The following is a 22,391-nucleotide window of genomic DNA, read 5'->3' on the forward strand; positions in this document are numbered from 1 at the left end:
CATCTTTGTCAAATTCTTTGGTAGATTGATTGAGAGGTTGATCAGAGGTTTACTGATAAACTGTAAAATCCATCTGTTCGCGTTCAAGAAGTGATGGCATGAAAACCTAGATAAAGTGAAGCGTTCGCCAGATTGATTTAAATTTTTATTGAGTACAAATAAATGCATTTAATAAGCGTTGAGAAATTAAATTGCTAAAACATGTTATGGCAATTATTTAGAAATGAGTGTCTTTGTAAGACACTTACATGTACAATTGCGTTATTAAAAATTCTTAAAATGCTTTTGTATGCATTGTTTCTGTCACAGTTTACAACATACATACTAAATATCAATGTCACATTCATCAGTTTATCATGTATAATAATGTATTTACCATTTCATCATGTATAATAACGTATTTGTCATTCACTTTGTGAAGCATTTTGTCATATATTCTGAGCTACAATGCCATTCGCACTTTAGAGCACGTACTACACACACACACACACACACACACACACACACACACACACATACACACACACACATAAACATTCCCATGCACAAATACAAACATCACCCCACCCACACCCACACACCCACACCCACCCACACACACACACACACACACACACACACACACACACACACACACACAAACACACACACATTCTCATTCTTTTTTCTGAGCTGCTGCTTCTGCTTCAGATAACAGCTTCTCGTAGCGACTTCTGAAAAATCCCACCTGGAAGAAAAAAAATGTCTCTCACTTCCAGTGCCCTTCTGTACCTGAATAAACTAATAATGATGAGTTTGGTAGAATGAATTTCTTGTGGACGTACAGTATGTGCATTTCAAGACACACAAATAAGGAATGGTTGTTTGAGTGACTGTGTGCCTACTGATATGTTTCCTACCTTGACGAGGACCACTGTTAGGATGATCAACAGGAACAGGCCACCAAAGGCTCCACCAATGATCACATTAGTCAGGTTTGGCCCCTCATAGACCTCCACTAGGGTATCAATCTACAGGGACACAAACATTTTCACTACATTCACTGATGGTCAGAGCCAGTTTTACTTGTTTGAGCTTTTCATCTGAAAAGGCATACAATGTCAATAGCTACAGTAGGTCCAGAAATATCTACTGTTGGAATAAAACCAAATGTACCTCTAGTCTCTAGTCTTCAAGCTGGACATTTGGCAGATTTGTCGTATTAGAAGAAAATGTAGTGTTTGTTTGTTGTTTGTTTGTTTGTTTGTGTTTGTTTTCTCTGACTTGATAGTAATAGCAGTTGGTGAGGCTGGGGGGGTTACCTTGGTGACAGGTGGGAGGCGTGAGGATTCGGAGGAGTAGAAGATGTACTTGCTGTCATCATACTCCAGTGTGGCTGAGCTGACCAGGTGAAACGTTGCAGCACGCAGTCCAGTCTGAGAGGAGTGGAGAGGAGTGGAGAGAGAGAGGAGAGTGACAGTGGTGAGTTTCTCTTAATGAGAATCAATCTGATAATTCCACCCAATCACAATTCAATATTTCAAAGGTATACTATCCAGTGTCATCGTAAAATAGCCTAATTTTCGTGGCATATTGCCCCTATATGCACAATGAAAATGCAGACAAAGTACATTTCTTGTGAGATGTCTTCATGCTGACTATTCTTGAAGTTGCATGGCTGATTCTCTCGTTAGCGACTTGCTACACCTATGCTGTACGATTCCAAGTTACTAGTATACTATACTACTATTACAAGTTTGTTTACCAACAAATTTGCTTTGCAAAGGTTATATTAAGGTGAATATCTTGCATAGTGTATCTTCAAACAAAGATGTTTGTTGAATATAATACAGTCGTTTCAGCAAAATATGCTAAAACAGGTTTGAATTGAATACTTAGCAGCACCTGTTCAATCCATCCTGAGCTCATGTTTCCTGAGACTGTGTACAGTTGGGAGTCATCTCTTGCCATGTATGAGGTGCATCTGAACTCCAGACACACGGCAATGGAACAGTCCTGATGGAGAGACGATGCAACAACAGGCTTACATTATGAATGGGTATATTATGTACAGGCACATTATGCTAGTCTGTCTAAACTGCTCTCGTGCGATGAGCAGTTGACCCTCCAATCACACTGCTTCAGCAATATGGCACGATTGAAAGTGGGGTTGGTAAAGATATACCCATCGCTGTGGCTCGGCCTTAGGCACGAGGCAGAGTGCTGCAGAGCTTATCCATTTACTCAATTTGCTCACTCAGTAACTGTCACAACATTGCAATGATTATTATGAAATCACTGCTCTCTCCTTTGGAATTAATGGAACGATCAAAATGGAATGATTACTAGAGGTCCAAGTGGTGATGACATTTGATATCCTCACTCTAGAATCTCACTCGTCCAATCAGAAATGAATAAATAGTTTTGTTGTAGAGTTTGAGAGAAGGTGTTGAAGGTCTGTTCATTACCACAATATGCTCTTTGTTCATCAGCAGTGTCTCTTTAAAATCGGTCATTACCACAATATGCTCTTTGTTCTTCAGCAGCGTCTCTTTAAAATCGGTCATGTTTGGCTCCAGCTCAACCTCTCTGGTGCATCCCGTGATCTAATGTGAAATGGAGACAATAAATAAGTCAGTGTTACGAAGACATGCACCAACTATTCATAGACACACCTAGACCTTTAATAAATATATATTGCCATCTATTGTGAAAAAGTTGCATAGGGTCTCTTTAATAGATATATACACCATTTACAGTACAGGCATTCTTAAACCACTTACACAAGCACAGACCTTTTACAGTATAGGCACCAATAAACCACTTATACACAAGCACAGACCTTTTAAAGGCACCAATAAACCATTTATACACAAGCATAGACCTTTTATAGGCACCAATAAACCACTTATACACATGCAAAGACCTTTTGCAACCATTAGCTCAGGGAGCTGAGATCAGGATTCATCAAGACTAAAAACCTCAGGCGTGTCTTGGTTGGTTATCTGATCACAATACAGAAACACTCACATTAAGGCTGTCCACATCGGTCCAGATATCTTTATCTTGGAGTCTTACTGGAACATTGATTACAACAGTCAGATTGAGTCCTCTAATGCTGTTTGTTACCTGGGACAGAGAGAGAGAGAGAGAGAGAGAGTGAAAGAAAGAGAAAGAGAGAGAGAGAGAGAGACCAGGGGTCAACCATCGGCTCTAATATATTACACTACCTAGCTTGATGAATGTACCGTAACGCTCGTAATACCATAGAATCACGTTACTTTAATGTAAAATTGTATTTATCTGCCTGGAAACCAGCCAAACTTAGCCACGCCCACAACATGAACATATGAGGTCGGGAAGTTCGTTAAGGAGCAACTACGCCCCAATCAGAGCTGCTCAGATCAATAAAATCGTCTGGGCGGGCTTTGAAAGAAGGATGGTTCGGGTATTCTTCCTACAGTTCACGGTAAGCTATTTTTTTGCTCTGATTGGTTAGGTATACCCCCCGCCTCAAATCTGGACTAGATTTGAGTAAGGCGCGGTATTTAGCTAATCTACAAGGTAAAATGTTTTGGAGATCAGACACCTTGCCAGAGGTTGGGGTTGCGTCAGGTTGATGTTTAACTCGTAATGAAGCCCTACCTCAAAGTCCTGCCTCACTTCATTCTCCATGCCATTGTTCCCAGCAGTGAAGTTAATGTAGTTGGTGGTGTTTTTAAATCTAAGACAAACACAGCAAACAGAGCTGAGGTGAGAACCAGGTGACTTGTGTGAATTTTCTCTGTGTTTTATCGGAGATGGAGATTGTAACTGATAAAGGACAACAATGAAAGTGGTCCCAACCTTCTGATGAGGGCGTAAATGCTGTACTTGACTGCAATTTCTTTCTTTTGGAATGGTTCACTCTCATTAGAGTGTACATCGTTATCACTGAAAGAGATCAGATCTTTTCAGAGGTAATAGTAAAATGGCATACTCACAACTTGAACTACCAAATGAAATCAGTATAATTTACCTTGAAGCCTGGGCCTCAATGGAAAGGGTTTCGTCAAAGTCACCACTTCCATCAATTCCATACACAACAACAAACACAGCCTATAAAACAAGGACAAAGACAGTGTGATTCAGTGTGTGTGTGTGTGTGTGTGTGTGTGTGCGTGTGTGTGCGTGTGTGCGTGTGTGTGTGTGTATGTGTAGGAGGAGTTTCCCCAAACCTTGTCTCCAGCCTGCAAGATGGGTCTGTCGATGCTGCAGTCAGTCTTTCCCAGGGTGACTCCATCCGTACTATCTAGAGAAGTGCACTCCACCCTGCCCTGCAGCAGCACACACACACACAAGCTCATTCCCTTCATACAGTATGTCCACATGCAGCATCATATCAAGTGCACTCCACCCTGCAGCAGCACACACACACACAAGCTCATTCCCTTCATACAGTATGTCCACATGCAGCATCATATCAAGTGCACTCCACTCTGCAGCAGCACACACAGACACAGTACAAGCTCAGGAGTAAAAACAGGTATTACAGATACTAGTATTACATACAGGCAGACAGTAGACAGAGGCTAGAGTCAGATAGATGGGATAGATGTGTGTTTGAGGGTTAGTTGAGAAACACCAGATCAAAGTACCGTGCTCAGCTGTGAGCCATTCAGATGTCTCCCCTGTTGTGACGTCACAATAAGGGACATTTGAATATTACTACCCCCAGAGCCATAGAGGGCGCTGACTACCCACCCCATCTGAAAATTCCCATCTACTAGGCTACACAAAATATACAAATTTCAGTGACGGAGTGGGGTGTGGTCATCAACATAATGTGATAATGATGTGTAATTTGAGAGTTATTTTATGCAAACAGCTTCCCTGATATGGTTTGTGCAGCCCATAGGTCTATTTTGACTTGTTGGAAAATAAGTATAATATAGGACCTTTAAATCCGTCAGATAGAAAGTTCAACAGAAAAAGTGTATTCTGCCGGCATTTCCCCTGCTGTAGGTCCTCACCTGGCTCTTGGTGAAGGTCCTGTAGGAGAGGCCGACAGGGTAGGAGAGAGACACACGAGTGCCGTAGGAGTTCTCTCCTCTATTCTCCACCATCACCCTCACACTCATCTCTTGTGCAATGCCCACCTCCAGGATGGATCTGGCCATGTCAAGACAAAACAAGACCTTTGGGTGAAACCGCTCACATAAAATGCAACACTCCTTTACATCATGTGGTAATGGGTTATTATAAACAGAGTTAAAGGGAGATTCCAGTGAGCTTGCACATAAATCACAGTTTCTCGAGGTCACAGAGTGCTGTTGGTACCTACTGTACAGTAGCTCAAGTTGCTGCAGCCGATGGCTAAAGCAAACAGGCAGCTACAGCACTTCATTCAGGGGGCATGAACATACTGTAGTGTAGCACTGCTTTAGCTGGGGGCATGAACATAGTGTAGCACTGCTTTAGCTGGGGGCACTGCTTTAGCTGGGGGCATGAACATAGTGTAGCACTGCTTTAGCTGGGGGCATGAACATAGTGTAGCACTGCTTTAGCTGGGGGCATGAACATAGTGTAGCACCACTTTAGCTGGGGGCATGAACGTAGCATAGCACTGCTTTAGCTGGGGGCATGGACATAGTGTAGCACCACTTTAGCTGGGGGCATGAACATAGTGTAGCACCACTTTAGCTGGGGGCATGAACGTAGCGTAGCACTGCTTTAGCTGGGGGCATGGACATAGTGTAGCACCACTTTAGCTGGGGGCATGAACATAGTGTAGCACTGCTTTAGCTGGGGGCATGAACATAGTGTAGCACCACTTTAGCTGGGGGCATGCACATAGCGTAGCACTGCTTTAGCTGGGGGCTGCACATAGCGTAGCACTGCTTCAGCTGGGGGCATGAACATAGTGTAGCACTGCTTTAGCTGGGGGCATGGACATAGCGTAGCACTGCTTTAGCTGGGGGCTGCACATAGTGTAGCACTGCTTTAGCGGTTGGCTGATCATAGCGTAGCACTGCTTTAGCGGTTGGCTGAACATAACGTAGCACTCAGCTAAACCGATTGTTTTCATTTTGGAAATGGAGATCTATGTGAAAAAGAGCCGGAATTCCCCTTTAAGGCCTCAATAATGGTGGAGCTGGCGATGGCAGCCTGGGTTTTAAAATCTAAACACCTATCACTATTGAAAAAAAAGGCTCATTTATCAAATGTTATTTTGAAGTACTAAAATGCTCTATACTGTACGCTATCTGGTATAATTGATACGATTGGCTATGAGCTCCCTACAGACGCATAGACATTCATAGTGCCCAATAAATGGCTCAGGGCATTCCTACGCCACGCCTCAAATATGAGGAAATGAATGTGTGGTTGCCAGACCACAAATCTCAATGCTGTAGGCCGCGATGAGGTCTGGCGTCAGAAGGGACAGAACTACAGATCCTTTGAGGTGTGATGTCACATCACTGCAAATCACAGTTACATGTCATACAAAATAATCTGTTAATAAAGCATGTTCAGACTTTGCTGTAAGGCTTACTCAGAGATGTTGAAGTTGAGATGGATGTTATCTTCACACACTCTGTCCTGTCCACACTTGATTGCAAAGATTAACTGCAGGATGTAAAACAATAATCTGTTTATAAAAACACAAATTTCTCCTTGCCTGCGAGCACTCTCTAAATGTCTAAGGAGGCGAATTGCAGTGAGTAAGTCTTTGAAGCAGTCTTTTGGAGTTTGGTGCTCTGCTCAAGTCACTGTTATGGAGATCCAGACATTGAGGACATTGGGATTGCTTTGGATCCTGCACTGCAACATGACATCACATCACAACAGACTACATAACCAGGATTGATGGCCGTCGCAATCTTTGGAGTTAGAACTGCCATTCTTGGATTTGGTGTTGGGAGTTTGAATGCTAAATAACACATGTGGGCGGAAACGTTTAATGATTGGAACCCTACGTCCCTATTGGGATATTTGCTCTAGACGTCACACTGCTGCAGAAACATCCAGCAATGCCCAAAATTCAGACAACAACAAACGAACAAACAAACAAACAGACAGAAAGACAAACAAACCCTAATGAAAACATAGCCTCCTTGGCAGAGGTAATAAATACTAACATTAAACTGCATCCTACCCCATTGCAGACTCATACTATGGCAAGCCAAAAGAGCATTTGTTCCGATATCTTGATTGACAGAAAAGACTAGTATTGGACACTGTAGCTTGATCTCAAGATATCGGAATAAATGCTCATTTGGCTTGCCATACGTACCTTGTGGTCTGTGGTGAAGGGGGAGCTACTGGACAGCTTGGGGGTCAGCTGGTCTGCAGACGGGATAGGAAGCCCCTGGAAGGAGAAGGCCACCCGGATGTCCACAGGATTCACAACATCTTCTGGGGAGCACTGGAGGAACACAAAGGATCTCTGTGGGTAAGTATATACTGTACATGTTGTAAATGAACAAGATCCCTACATGTCTACTTTGTGAAAGAGACAGTCTTTGTCCATTTCAGAGGGAGAAAGTACCCGTATGCTAAATATACACTTTCTTAGCATACATTCCGATTCCGATGACTGGTGACAAAACATGTAGTGGAAACCAGATACAGCAAGCAGGAAATAAAAACATCACATCACAGGAGAGATACTGTACATCACATGCTGAAAGTGTGATTATTTTTCCCCCATTTTGCGGGTCAGACATTTGCAATCACGCATCCTGGCCTGCATTTCCACCCTGAAAGTGGTTTAGAGTGTAGAGATTTACCTGCACATACTGTAGAGAGTGCAGAGCTTTACCTGCACATAGTGTAGTTTAGAGCGTAGAGTTTTACCTGCACATAGAAGGTATGCATGAAGCACTTCTCCCCAAGCCTCAGAGTCGTCTCATGATCTCTCTCCCGCTTCTCAACGGTGAAGTTCGCCCGATATTTTTGCCGAAGATAGTCCAATGTCACTGTGTAATTGAGGTCAGCTTGCAGATCTACACAAATGAAGGAGCACTATGTTTTATTACAACCAGGAAGGGGTCTTCAGAACACATAGATACTTCAGTTTTTCAGAACAGTGTGACAAATTACTAACATTTTGATGTAGGCCTACATCTTCATCAGAGTATAGAACACTGATTCCCCAATAAGTGTACACTTGTTATTATCCAAAAACACCCGGATGTCTCCAGACAGGTATTCCCTTTTAAGTCATTGAACATCCCAACATCCTAATCCAAGAGCACACACATGAAGAAATGAATTGAGAAGGATCAGATTGTATTTGTTTGTTCTTTTGTTCTTTTGTGTAAGTTTGCTTGTCTGTCTGTTCATTTATACAGTGGGTATAAGTATTCACACCCATGCTAAAGTTGACTAAAAAGAGGAATATAAAATCATCTTTTGAGAATTGATTGTAATGCCTTAATTTAAAAAATGAGTAAAAGTCAAACCGCTAAGGACACTAATTTTCTTTGTGATTGAAGAATGTATCGTCAATAGATAAATGTTCTTCCTTAAATACAGGGGGCAAGTACAAGTATTTGACCCCTATGCTAAATTCCCATAGGAGCAGGAGGATTTTTTATATGTTTTTATTTTTAAAGGCCAGCTATTTCATGGATCCAGGATATTACTGTATGCATCCTGATAAAGTTCCCTTGGCCTTTGAATAGCCCCACATCATCACATACCCTTCACCATAGCTAGAGAGTGGCATGGTGCTTTTTCCAGTTAGCCTATTAGCCTGTTTGATTTGCATTGAGCTCAATGAGCAATGGGTTTTAATTGGGCTTGTAAATTGAGATTAATTTTTATGTATCAAAGTTGAATACAGTATATATTGTAACATCAGAGAACACAGTACAATGCTTGATTCGTCCATTCTATGTCCTCATTTCCAAGCCCAATTAAAACCTTATATATAGGTTGTGTACTGAAATGGTCAGTTTGACTAAATGGCGCCCTCTTTGGCAACCCCAATTAAATTTCAATGGCTTTGCAATATTTGACAATCACAATACATTTGATATCACAAGTAGGCTTCTATTTCGCCCATTTTTTAGTTAAGTGTCTATTTCTAAGTTCAAGATTTTCGTATGAAGGAGGGCACGACCATGCCACATGTTCATGATAGCTCTTTGGTTATGCACAACCTCTCCTAATTCATCAAAACCAAGACAAATTCTATGTCACCTTTATGTAATTGTCGAAAATAAAGGTTCGATGCAAAAAATGATTGATCCTTTCAACCAGTCAACTGTGAATCCCAAATGTGAACTTTGAAGTCAATTGTGTATCTGGTATCCCAAAGGAGAGGGTAAATGTACTCACAGGGAACAATGAAGCCTACTTTAAAGTCAGGGTTTTACTGGAGTACTTCCGAGGTAATGTTTAACATCACCATATCATGCTTACCTGTAAAGCGGTCACTGGTGATTTTGGTCATGGTGAATCATGCTTACCTGTAAAGCGGTCCTTGGTGATTTTGGTCATGGTGAAACACACAGACGCATTGATCTGTTGCGGGACAGAGCAGTCGTAGATGGACACAGGGATTTTGTTGGGGACAAACATCATTCTTGTGTGTACAGCTACAATGGGACTGGACCTGCAGTCATAAAACAGTGCTCCAATCACAATCTTATCACGCGGCAGAACCACAAAATGTATCATGCTAAGAGCAGGTATACTACACATAGTTAAGTGTATCGCACCCGACTGCAGAGTGTACTGTATAGTGTGTACGTGTGTGTGTGCGTGTGTGCATACAGTACATGTGGGTGTTGTGCTTTAATAATATGAGATGTGAACCTGAGCAGCAGAACCGCTCCTTTGGACCCGACTGCAATGTGTGTGTGTGTGTGTGTGTGTGTGTGTGTGTGTGTGTGTGTGTGTGTGTGTGTGTGTGTGTGTGTGAGAACCTGAGCAGCACAACCGCTCCTTTGGACCCGACTGCAGTGTGTGTGTGTGTGTGTGTGTGAGGAACCTGAGCAGCAGAACCGCTCCTTTGGACCCGACTGCAGTGTGTGTGTGTGTGTGTGTGTGTGTGTGTGAGGAACCTGAGTAGCAGAACCGCTCCTTTGGACCCAACTGCGATGTCAGGCAGTCCGTCTCCACTCTGGTCCAAAGCAGACTGGGCCACGGTCAGCCCAAAGAACCGCAGACCGGACCGCACCGACCAACCCGCAATCCTCTGCAATAGAGAATATAAACGGTTCAACACAAATGCTGTTAACCACCTTTTTCCGTTTTTATTTTTTAAGGAAAGGTCTTTTGGATATCACTTTTGATGAAGGTCATCGCTATAATGACTTTTGCATACATTCATAACATGCGATCATAAGTCATTATAATAATTCTTAGAATGATTTACAAGCAGGCTTGAGACTATGGTAATATTCCTAATGCACTGTGAGCTGTTGCTTTAATGTATTGTAAGTAATGGTTATACTGTCTAAGTAAGGGATAATGTATAGAACACTGGTCATTATCGAGAAATAGGTCCCGACTTTTCTAGATGAAGATGAACTACATAAAGTTTAACTATAAGCTGTAGAATATAGTTGTTTGCTCTCTCTCTCTCTCACCTGTGAGTAGGTGGGGTTGATTCCTCCTCTCCTCCCGTTGAAGATGTACACGCTGCCCTGTCCGTTATCCTCCAGAGGAGCTCCCACGGCCACGTCCCTGATCCCGTCCCCGTTCAGGTCAGCCAGGCTGGCCAGAGACGAGCCGAACCTCCCCCTCTGACCCTTCATCCCCAGCAGGGACACACCAGTGTCCAGCACACTGGCACGGTGAAAAGAGTAGACGAGGTGGTAGAAGCGAATCTAGTGGGAAAGACAGGCTTCAATAAAGATTGGAGATCCAATACTTCACCATGGTGGAAATGTAAGTTAAATTCGGGATAATGTGTGTGCAGATATCCATTTCTTTCTGTACTCTTAAAGTGCCCTAGTCTGGCTATCACCATACTAAGCTCAATCTTCTAAGACTGAACATTAGTCTGGGGAGTCTGTGCTTTATTTCTACTGCACAAGAGGCGTGATCAGTGGGCGTAGTTCAAATGACTCTATACGCTTTTGGATAGTCCTTCAACCAATCAGACCAACGATCCGGGTGTGCCTTTTGGATAAGCTAGTTTGTGATTGGGCCCAGAAGATGTGGACAGGAAGCAGGACATATATACAGTGCTGTGAAAAAGTATTCACCATAGCTAGAGATTGGCATGGTGTTTTTTCCAGTTAGCCTATTAGCCTGTTTAGGGTGACCAGACGTCCTCTTTTGCCCGGACATGTCCTCTTTTTGAAACCTAAAAATGTGTCCGGGTGGAATTTCAGAATCGTCCGGGATTTTGTTATTCTAGCGTAACGTGTTTTCACCGAATTTGCATTGCTCTCTCTTTCATTCACATAGTAGGCTAATCACGCCCTCCCCCTACAGTTCGCTTTGCATTGAGTTGAAATGTAGAGCCTGACCTTAGAGCTACCGTCATTGTTCGATATTCTCGGCCTAAACATTTAATTGGTTATTCACCTCATCAGCGAACACTTCCTTGTTAACCACTGGCAACGCGCAAAACTATCCGGCATCTTCAGCCATGCCGAAACGCAAGTGCAAGTTCCCTGACGAATTGAAACGTAATTTCCATGTTTTCGTCTTGGTCGAGATCAATGCAAAGCAGGCAGTTTAGGAGGACTGAAAAGTATTAGCCATTGGACAACTTTTCAACTTTAAAAATGTCTCATTTTGTGCAATTAGGTTTTATTTTTTATTATTTTTGTTTTACCATTGTTGTGACTATACTTTACATTGTATAGCCTACAAATGTTTAGTTTGTTTTTGCACATTTAAAACTTTCAACTACAAAATAGCCTTTTGAGGCAGTGTTTTTCTGTTAGTGTCGGCCGGCCAATACATCTCATAATCATATATCACTATGTATGTTGACACAATTGTATGAATGCACGTGTTCCTAGGTGCATAGCCTATGTGAGCCCCCCCCCCCCCTGTTTGATTTGCACTGAGCTCAATGAGCATCAAATAGGCTAATTGGCTAACTGGAAAAAACACCATGTTTGTGATGGAAATAAAAGTGGATTTCATTCATTCTTACAATAAAGAGAGAAATAATTCACTAGGACTCTGGTAGCCAGTTCTCTAACTGAATTTCATGAACAATTGAGCTCAAAGACCTGTCCCATTGCCTGCTACATATCACCTGATAGTAGTAATATGATGTGCTGTAGACAAACACTTTCCCCTCTCTCTCTCCCTCTGTGTGCATGGGGGCAGATGCCAGAATCAGATCAGTGTTGGAGTCTCCGTCCAAATCCACCACACACACCTCTGCTCCAAAGTAGCCACCGATCTGAGACTGAAGGAGAGACAAACAGAGAGAGAACTGAAATGAATTGAGACAGAGAGGGAGGATATAGAAAGAGAGAGAATATTAGACATTAATGAAGTTTGTGAAATGTTCTCAGACGTCAAATTACCTGTGAGAGACTCTTCAGTAGATGGTTTCCAGGCTTGAAGACCATGACCAGGCCCTTGTGCTCATACCTGGGGGCTCCCACAATTATGTAGCTCTGACCGAAACCATTCGCTACAGCCATGGAGTAGCCTTGTCATCAGTGCAGAAAGTTTGGTGATGATCAATCACATTAGAGAGATAAGATAATAGATGCTAGCATTCATGAAAACATAAGAGAGATAAGGTACTGCAGATGCTAGCATTCATGCTACATGGTGTGCTGTTGCTGTATGATAAGAAAAATAATATATATATATATATATATTTAGCATTCATGCTACCTGGTGTGCTGTATAGGCCTAATAAGAATGAGTTATAATGTATGTTGTGTATAATAAGCCTCACAGGGGGAAAGCTGTACTCTAACCTCTGTCAAAACTATATTTTAGCGGTTTTAACTACAATGGACGGGCTCTCACCAACATAACTGTCAGGAGTGACTTGATGCACCCTCCTAAAACTGGGCCTCTTGGTAGACAGAGAGATGTCCTGGTAACCTCCTCTCCACTCGTTTGCCCCAACCACACTCACCAGCATCCTGTACTGTAAGAGAAAGCCATAGAAACTCCTTTTCATAAACATCAAAACAGAAAGTCCCAGTCAGACCACACAATTGAGATGCACTGAAAGACTGCCATTATATCTGGACCTGAGTACTGCAGACTCAGTATCTACCAGCCATAAAGGTACGATATATGGTCATGTGAATTGTCACTAACAGATAATAATTAGCCTATGAGGAATTTTTATATTTTTAGTAGTATACAACATTAAAAAAAATAGAGGATCAGCCATTTTAGAACTCATCGGACCCATACAAATAATATAGCACACAATGTGGGCATGGTGGATCAAATGTTGCTTTGGATTAAAGTGTCTGGTGAATATCAGTCATCTTAACCTTTACAAATAAGAATGAAATAGTTTGAGGACATACGTTTGACACAAGAGCTGCACTGAATCCATTCTGGGCAAATTCCATCGTTGTGGCATCACCAGCCGTTTGGGTTCCTGAAGATAGAGAAATCTCAGAGGTCTGCGGCACAATCTGGTGCTACATATGACTTGACCACCAGGGTGTGCTGTAGTACCTCTGGCACAATACCTGGATTTTGTGCATTAACCTGTTTCAAACAACACCATGCGAACTTCAGAGGACTATGGAACAGACACCTAACTGCTAAAGCACCATCCCTCAACTGATGCTGGAAAAGAAGACCTGTCAGCTCCTTAGATACGGACCAAAACCCCATCACCCATCTATGGGTTCAGATGTCTCATTCTCTGATCACAAATGCCGATGAATCCCAAATGTCCCATTACCCTCTATGGCAATGATGCTCTTCTCCAGTTTGCTGCTGATTTTGTTAAGTGCTTCAAAGCTGTCCACTTTAAACATGTGCTCTGATGTTGGTAGAGATGCGATGCTCCTGAGCTCATTGAGTGCCCACTGATTGTTAAAGGCGTTGCCAACCTGTCACATGAGGAGGAGAGTTAGCATCGCACACAGACAAGTATATTACAGTATATTTGGATGGGATCAACTCCTATAGGGAATTATCATACTGGTGAAGGGGTACTATGAAGCCTTTTTATCCCTACAATTTAAAGCATCCAATATGACCTAGAAATAACGACTAGATTAGGGCTCCGTTTCCTAAAAGCATAGCAGCTAACTAACATGCATTTTCCATGGTAGCATCACTGCCAAATGTGAGTTGACCGTGTTTGATATTCGGTCGCATTTCGGTCACATTGCTGTAAGTGCTAACAACATTAATTTAGTTTCTAATTTTCTAAAATTAACCATGACAGTGGTTAACATTAACATTAACATTAAAATTAAAATTAACATTTGGGCCCCAGTCGTGGAGCGACTGGCTGGGGCACCTGCACCGCACGCCGGCGACCCGGGTTCGATTCCCGCCCCGTGGTCCTTTCCGGATCCCACCCCACTCTCTCTCCCACTCGTAAAAATAACATTTGGCAGTGTCACTAACAAGATAGTTGCTATCATAGTTAGCAACTATGATATTGGGAAATGGACCCCAATGTCATCCAGGGGGTCATCCCTATGTTCCCCAGGTCCTATGTTCCCCGCTCACAATACATACCGGGGAGCATACCCTTTTTGGGAAAAGCGAGGAACATATGACCCTTTTTAAAATGTAAGAAAAGGGTCCTATGTTCCCCAGTCCCATACAAAGTGGGGAACATAGGACCTGGGAAACATAGGACCTGGGAAACATAGGTATGCTCCCGTCATCCAGATATCCACTGAAGTTAGCGTGCAAATCAACTAGTGCCGCGGCGGGCCGGGCCAACTCTCTTGTAACAGCACACTATACGTGTGGCCACAGTATTAAATACAATGCAAGTGAATTGCAAGAGCACTTCATACCCCAATGGAATATCTAATTATGTTTTTACTATCAGCCAGAGCTGTGACACTGGGATAGGACGCAGAGTCCCCTGATCGTCCATCTGTGATGACAATGAGAATCTTGTTGGCAGTTGGTCTCGCTCCAGCATAGGGTACAAACACTGTGTTTCTGTAAAAATAAGATTTGTGATGAATTTCATATGAAGATAAAGTATTATACGCTCTTGATAATCATCAGACATAGTTACTGGACTTGTCACGTATGACTGAATTAGAAAACCCCAGTGCAAGCAACCCTATTGACAGTTTTAATGAGAAAATATTAGGTGATAAAGTAAGAGTTTCAGGTGATGGTCTTGCGTAGGATGATAGTGGGGCAGTTAAAACAGATAAAGATTTCAGGTGAGACTACACTTAGTCTTCATGTGACTTACACAACGTTCTGGATGATAAACAGATACAGATTTCAGGGGGGACTGCACTTAGTCTTCATGTGACTTACACAACGTTCTGGATGATAAACAGATAAAGATTTCAGGTGAGACTGCACTTAGTCTTCATGTGACTTACACAACGTTCTGGATGGCAGTTGCAGTGAGTGTTCCTCCTCCAGTCTGCCGGATACTGTTCAGCTGATACTCCCATCGTGTTCTGTCAAACTGATTAAAGTTCACGTGGACCCTAAAGCGGTGTGAGTATTGTGCAAAGGCAAACTGCAAACAAAGAAATTCACATACATGAATAAATACACCTGGTGCCGCATAAGACTAAAGCTGAAGCAACCTTAAGAGAACATTGGGTCAGGACTCACTATGGTGTATGGCTTCAGGAGTCGTCTGATGAGATTTTTCACAAATACTTTCATGGCACTGAACTGGTAAGATCTCACACTCCCAGACCCATCCAGCAGAAAAACGATATCAGTATCTTTGCATGCTGTTGGCACACAACAGAACAACAAGGCATCATATCCTAGCCAAAGAATTCATTAAGAGTTTAATGCACCTATTTAATTTAATTTCCCTGTTACTTATGCCCCCGCTGGAAGGCGTAAGTCAATGAACCTTTGTCAGACAATTTCAATTGAGAAGGGTCTGGTGTCAACGAAGCTACTATTAAGTTGGAAGATTGTCTTTGTGTGTAAGCTACCTTCAAGAGAGGCTGGCACAGGTCCTTCTTGTTGAGGAAGAGATGGTCCAATGATGAAACACATCCCACCATAGAGAGTGATTCCGTCACACTCTTTTGGGATGGTTGGGCCACAAACCTGAAGTATAGACATACAGAGGACTGAAGGGTAATGCTGTTTAATGTCACCATTACAATATGATCCTATGGGACACCGTGTAGCAATAGCCATTGCTATCAAAATGCTACATTAGCCAATACAATTACGTTCTACACTTCTTTACGGGGTCATGTAGGTCTGTGTATGGATGGAAAATAGGTGACAAATGAATGTACACAAATAAGAGAGAAGGAAATAGGCCAGGCTGCCTACCACGGTCTTTCTGAGAGTTTCAGTCTTGCTCATGGAAAGGCCAAGGGACATATTGACTCCATGTGGGGGAACTGTTAGAGAATAAGAACAGTCAAAAGAACAATCAGAGGAGAAATCAGAGAGAGAATGAAAAACAAAATAGAACATTCACCATATCCCATTGTATGTACAAAATGAAAAACTATCGGCAGATATCAGACCTACAGATTAAAAAATCAAGTCAATGACTAAAGACAAATAGATTCATTGTATGAAATATGAAATCTACATGTAAACTATATGCATAAACACAAATACGGGTATACTTGTCTGCAAATGAGTGTGACTAAAGAAGCTCTCAGAGGACAGTCTCTAGTAATTCAAGTCACTCACCCATACACACATAACTGTATTCCCACATCTATATTTTCTAGAACTCTTACCGTTTATGTTTAGTGATGAGCAGGAGCTGGATGAGACCTGGCATTGGTAAACTCGTCCTCTCCTATTCACACCATACTGCTCTAGAGGAGCACTCACCAACACACTACAGCAACACAGAGGAACATATAGGAGAACGTATTGGGGGACAATAGGAGAACGTATAGGGGAGCATATAGGAACATGGCATTGGTAAACTCGTCCTCTCCTATTCACACCATGCTGCTCTAGAGGGGCACTCACCAACAGACTGAAGCAACACAGAGGAACATATAGGGACATATAGGAAGGCATTGGGGGACATATAGGAACGTATAGGGGAACGTATAGGGGAGCATATAGGAACATGGCATTGGTAAACTAGTCCTCTCCTATCCACACCATGCTGATCTAGAGGGGCACTCACCAACAGACTGTAAACAAAGCAAGTTTATTTACAGCACATTTCAAACACAAAGTTGTTCATTGTGCTTTGCATAACCAAAGCAAATAGTAATAGTACATAAAAGCATACAGGGGAATGCAAGGGAGACATAAAAGAAACACAGTAAGAGAGGTTTTGAAAAGTGGACGCAATGTTCAAGCTATTTCAAGACTGCTTTTCCATTTACCAAATGAGACGATCAACCATGATTGTACTGATGTAAGTTACCTAACTACATTATACACACGCACGCACGCACACACGCACGCACGCACATACATACCTTGATTCACTGTGCTGAATCACTCTGTAGCCAAAGCCAGCCCATGGGTATGCTATGTTTTTCCAAGGCATAGACTCAATGTTATACGCCATCACCATTGGATATCCTGAAAAGGAAACACATTAGGTGCAGTAAAAACCCTGACTAATAACAATTAAAAAGTTAAATGGACTGCAAAGTCATGCTTCTCACTGACGCATTCAAACACTCACTCATTCATTGATGGTGGAGGCTGCCATAAAAGGCGCCAACCAGCACATCAGGAGCAGTTTTGGGTTCAGTGTATTACTCAAGGACATATAGACAGGGTCAGAATGGGCCAAATTCAAACCTCCTGGCAACCTCCTCTACGGCCTGAGCCACCACTGTATATCATAAGGCAAGAGACGAGGCATACGGCCTAGTGCCACCACTGTACATCATAAGGCAAGAGACAAGGCATACGGCCTAGTGCCACTGCAGAAAGCAAATTGTACCCACAGCTGTCTGTAGCTAGTTGCTAACAGAATGCTTCAGTTATGTGCACGGTGTAGTCTACGTGTAGGCCTACTATATAACTAGATAATATAAAATCAGGGTCAAATGTATTTGCGCCACTGTCCTCTTTGACTCTTTGGCTCTGTTATGTTATGCAACAAATAGAGAAATGCACCAAAGCAACTGAAAATGACAAATGAAGAACTGTGAATGGAAATCCTCTTTTGGCCGTGTACTGTCATATAACCGTGTCAGCTCAAAATTTAGCAGAAAAGGTGGAAAAGCTTGCTAGCCAAGCAAGACCTTTCAGTGGCATATTCTATTGTTCCTGTTAGTTGGCCAGATTGTTATGTTCACGATTGTTTATGTTAACACTTCCACGGTCCATTCATTCCCCTCATTGTTTTAGTATGCCAGGTTCTTCATTTCTTGCTGGTTTTCTTCCTCTCTATTGGTCCCTGTCACCTTCCCTAAAATATCTTATTTATTCATATTCCTGTTGAAGTGGAACTGTGTATCAGTCATAATATGTTACTTTGACATTACATTTCCATTTACTTTGCACACTTTTATCCACAGCAACTTACACACGTCAACTATATTACAAGGGGCCTTTCTCAATTACAATTACAAGAGCCTTTCTCAGTCCCCATAGCAACTCAGGGCTAAGTGTCCTGCTCAAGGGCACAACGATGGACGCCGGGAATTGAACCCACAACATGTCAGGCTGCTGCAAGCTATCCAAGCTACACTACCACTGTCTCAATCTGCCCCATACATTCTACTCACTGCATGCTATCCAAGCTACACTACCGCTGTCTCAATCTGCCCCATACATTCTACGTGATTATAAACAGTACGTTGTGTTGATCCTCCACCAGGTGAGATACGGCAAAACAGTTTAGCATCTACAGCGCCCTCCACAATTATTGGCACCCCTGGTTAAGATGTGTTCTTTAGCTTCTGATAAATTCATTTTTTTTCCAAATAATATAGGACCACAATGAAAAAAAGCGTAAAATCCAACCTTTAATACAAGTGCATTTATTTAGAAGGGAAAAAATCCCACATTAAGAAATAATTATTTTACATCAAATCATGTGTGCCACAATTATTGGCACCCCTGATGTAAATGCTTTGTACAACCCCCTTTTGCTAATGAAACAGCACCTAATCTTGTCTTATAATGTTTCACAAGATTAGAGAAAACAGAAAGAGGGATCTTCGACCAATCCTCTTTGCACAAAATCTCCAAATCATCCAACGACCTGGGTTCTCTCCTCTGCACTCTCCTCTTCAACTCACCACACAGGTTTTCAATGGGGTTGAGGTCTGGGAACTGAGATGGCCATGGTAGGAGCTTGATACGGTGTCTGGTAAACCATTTCTGTGTAGACTTGGCCATATGTTTAGGGTCATTATCTTGCTGAAAGACCCAGTGACGATCCATCTTCAGCTTTCGGGCAGAGGCCACCAGATTTTGATTTAAAATGTCCTGGTATTTCAAAGCATTCATGATGCCATGCACCCTAACAAGGTTCCCAGGCCCTTTGGAAGAGAAACAGGCCCACAACATCACCGATCCTCCCCCATACTTCACAGTGGGCATGAGGTGCTGTTCTGCATACTCATCTTTTTGTTACGCCAGACCCACTTAGAGTGTTTGTTGCCAAAAAGCTCTAACTTTGTCTCATCTGACCAAAGCACACGGTCCCAGTTGAAGGCCCAGTACCGCTCCAGACGTTTGTGCTTATGATTTTGAGTGAGAAAGGGTTTTTTCCATGCATGCCTCCCAAACAACTTGTTGGCATGTAGATAGTGCCTGATGGTTGTTTTGGAGACTTTGTGACCCCAAGATGCAACCATTTGATGCAATTCTGTAACAGTGAGTTTTGGAGATTTTTTTATTTCTCTTACCATCCTCCTCACTGTGCGTGGTGGCAAAATAAACATGTGTCCTCTTCCAGGCTTGTTTACCACTGTTCCAGTTGTTTTAAACTTCTTAACGATTCCTCTGACCATAGATATGGGCAGGTGTGCGAGTGGCTATTTTCTTATAGCCATTGCCTTACTTGTGAAGGTCGACACACATCTGCCTTACTTGAACAGTGTGTTCCTTTGTCTTTCCCATGTTGAAGAGAAATGGCCTCTGTGTCACATCATATTGATAGCCCAGGGAAACAGGATGTTAAGAATTACTAATTAAATGTTCCTACATACTCTGATTGACTTTGTAAACTACTGTAGAAATGACAGAAATGACAGAAATACTTTAATTACATTTATTTCCTAGGAATTGTTAGGGGTGCCAATAATTGTGGAACAGGTGATTTTATGAAGAATAATTATTTCTTAATATGGGATTTTTTCCCTTCTAAATAAATGCACTTGTATTAAAGGTTGGATTTTACGCTTTTTTTTTTCATTGTTGTCCTATATTATTTGGAAAAAAAAATGAATTTATTAGAAGCTAAAGAACACATCTTAACCAGGGGTGCCAATAATTGTGGAGGGCGCTGTATATATTGCACATATATTGCAGCAATACAGTCCTATAGCCACACACCCCAGATGCCCCAATGCTGGTACAGCTGTGCTCATACGTTCACACACCCTATGCACACACATACTAAAAAGAGGAATACATTATGGAAATTGATTTTAATGTCCTATTTATTTATTGATTGATTTTTAAAGGAAAATATCAACCTTTAAGGACACCAATTTTCTTGAGTTTTCAATGAATAATGTATCGTAAATAAATAAATGTTGAAATACAGGGACCATAAGTATATAAACACCTCTATATTACATTTCCATAGAGGCAGGCAGATTTGCATTTGCAAAGGTCAATTATTTTATGGATCCAGGATACTATTAATCCTGATCAAGTTCCCTTGGCTTTTGGAATTAAAATAGCCCCACATCATCACATACCTTAACATGTATGCATGTATTATATCCCTTCATGTACATTCAAAAGATTTAAACACAGTGATAAAGCTCAACAACCTACCACCAATACTCTCTCATGTTTCCGGGTGGTATACTTTGCCAAAAAAAAACACTGAGACATATTCCCTTCACCCTGGGCACACTTTGTGTATCATTGCTTCATTTTCATTTGATCACTTGATGCTATAATACTATGGAAATATTTGTAATTTGCATCATCCTTAAGTACAGTAATTTACATATAAGCCGCATTGTGTATAAGCCGCAGGACGTTTTATGCAAGTTAAAAGAAATAAAACCATATTGATACCATATTAACTGTCCCCGTTTATTAACCTCATAGCTGAAGAAATTTTGCAAAATCAGTCTATAAGCCGCGGCTAGTCGGGAAATTACAGCAGTTAAGTGTTATCATAGTATCACACATTTGTAATTATAACATTTCAGTTATCAGAAGTGTGTACATCTTTACTGTGATGTAACCATTCTAGAGGCACTTACCTGAAAGGATGAACAGTGTTGTGAAGACAGCAGCCATATTGTGCTATCAAGTTGACTCACACGTTCAGCATTCAGAAATATTCAGTGAGTGATGTGACTCCACATGTGATGCATGTGCATGGGTATGTTATATATTGGAGGCTGAACAGGGAGGAGAACAGGAGGTGGGGTGAGGTGGGGTGGGGTGGGGTGGGGTGGGGTGGGGTGGGGTGGGGGCACTTCCTGGTAATGCTTTATAACAACTAGGTGTTAGTAAAGGGTTGGTTAGCTATTTACTATCATTAGATAAGAAAACACTTACAGTACAAGAAGTGTATAAGTCACTCAAAACACATGGTATGCATCACATACATGTTTATTAATGGCAAAATCACCATGTAAATTTACAAAGATACAGTATAGACTATCATTAGCACAGAAGTCTTCAATCTTTTTCAGTGCGAGAAGAAGCGAGTATTTGGCTCTCAGGCTTAGTTGACTTGCCAATGATTTAGCATAAAGATGAAAGAAAACGATTCCACTCCATATCCAGTACAAATATGTCAAAAAAGATTAGATTAGATGAGGTAACTTTTATTACCACACAACAACACTGGTGAGAATTGTTTGGCACATCAAGAAGATAGCTCAGTCCAGTGGGGGAAATGGTAATGGTAACAAAAGTGCATTCAACAACAACAAAAACATGCAACATTTATAGCAACATTAGTGTAACATATTAGTATAACATTTCCCAACACTCAAAGTGCTTCACAGGGAAGGGGGGACCTCACTAACCTCCACCAGTGTGTAGCGCGGTAGCCATTAGCCTCACCACAGCTTGGAGTGGAGAGAGAGAGAGAGAGAATGGATGAATGAGCCGGTTACACTGATCTAGGTGACCAGATTGAATGGACCAGGAAACTGCCCCCCCTTCCCCCTCCAAAATAGCGTACACAT

The 22,391-nt window shown here is 41.9% G+C and overlaps 1 protein-coding gene across 1 annotated transcript; it reads right to left on the minus strand.

The window, feature by feature from the left end:
• Positions 1-132: 132 nt before the first annotated feature.
• Positions 133-21,548, minus strand: LOC134077162 (integrin alpha-X-like). The gene is made up of 30 exons (XM_062532590.1): positions 21,453-21,548; positions 17,520-17,625; positions 16,815-16,918; positions 16,393-16,463; positions 16,041-16,158; positions 15,703-15,827; positions 15,462-15,604; positions 14,910-15,060; positions 13,832-13,982; positions 13,446-13,519; positions 12,928-13,051; positions 12,471-12,598; positions 12,194-12,349; positions 10,563-10,802; positions 10,035-10,168; positions 9,438-9,583; positions 7,819-7,967; positions 7,256-7,387; positions 6,515-6,588; positions 4,992-5,130; positions 4,197-4,295; positions 3,998-4,077; positions 3,826-3,912; positions 3,625-3,703; positions 3,010-3,108; positions 2,499-2,585; positions 1,885-1,995; positions 1,302-1,415; positions 900-1,010; positions 133-727 (listed from the first exon to the last, which is right to left on the minus strand). Exons 1-30 carry the CDS (start codon positions 21,487-21,489, stop codon positions 656-658), a joined length of 3,441 nt encoding a protein of 1,146 aa, XP_062388574.1. The 5' UTR covers positions 21,490-21,548; the 3' UTR covers positions 133-655.
• Between the last annotated feature and the right edge of the window lie 843 nt (positions 21,549-22,391).

This window comes from Sardina pilchardus, chromosome 3 (assembly GCF_963854185.1).
Source record: "Sardina pilchardus chromosome 3, fSarPil1.1, whole genome shotgun sequence".
NCBI lineage: Eukaryota > Metazoa > Chordata > Actinopteri > Clupeiformes > Clupeidae > Sardina > Sardina pilchardus.

What these genes read in the sequence shown, in the direction of transcription:
- LOC134077162 (XM_062532590.1), bottom strand. Translation starts at nt 21,489, where the DNA reads ATGGCTGCTGTCTTCACAACACTGTTCATCCTTTCAG. An exon ending in GGAGCGGTTCTGCTACTCAG is followed by an intron (nt 9,584 to 10,034) that starts GTTCCTCACACA and finishes TTATGACTGCAG; the next exon opens with GTCCAGTCCCATTGTAGCTG. An exon ending in CCGATGTGGACAGCCTTAAT is followed by an intron (nt 2,586 to 3,009) that starts GTGAGTGTTTCT and finishes ATTTCACATTAG; the next exon opens with ATCACGGGATGCACCAGAGA.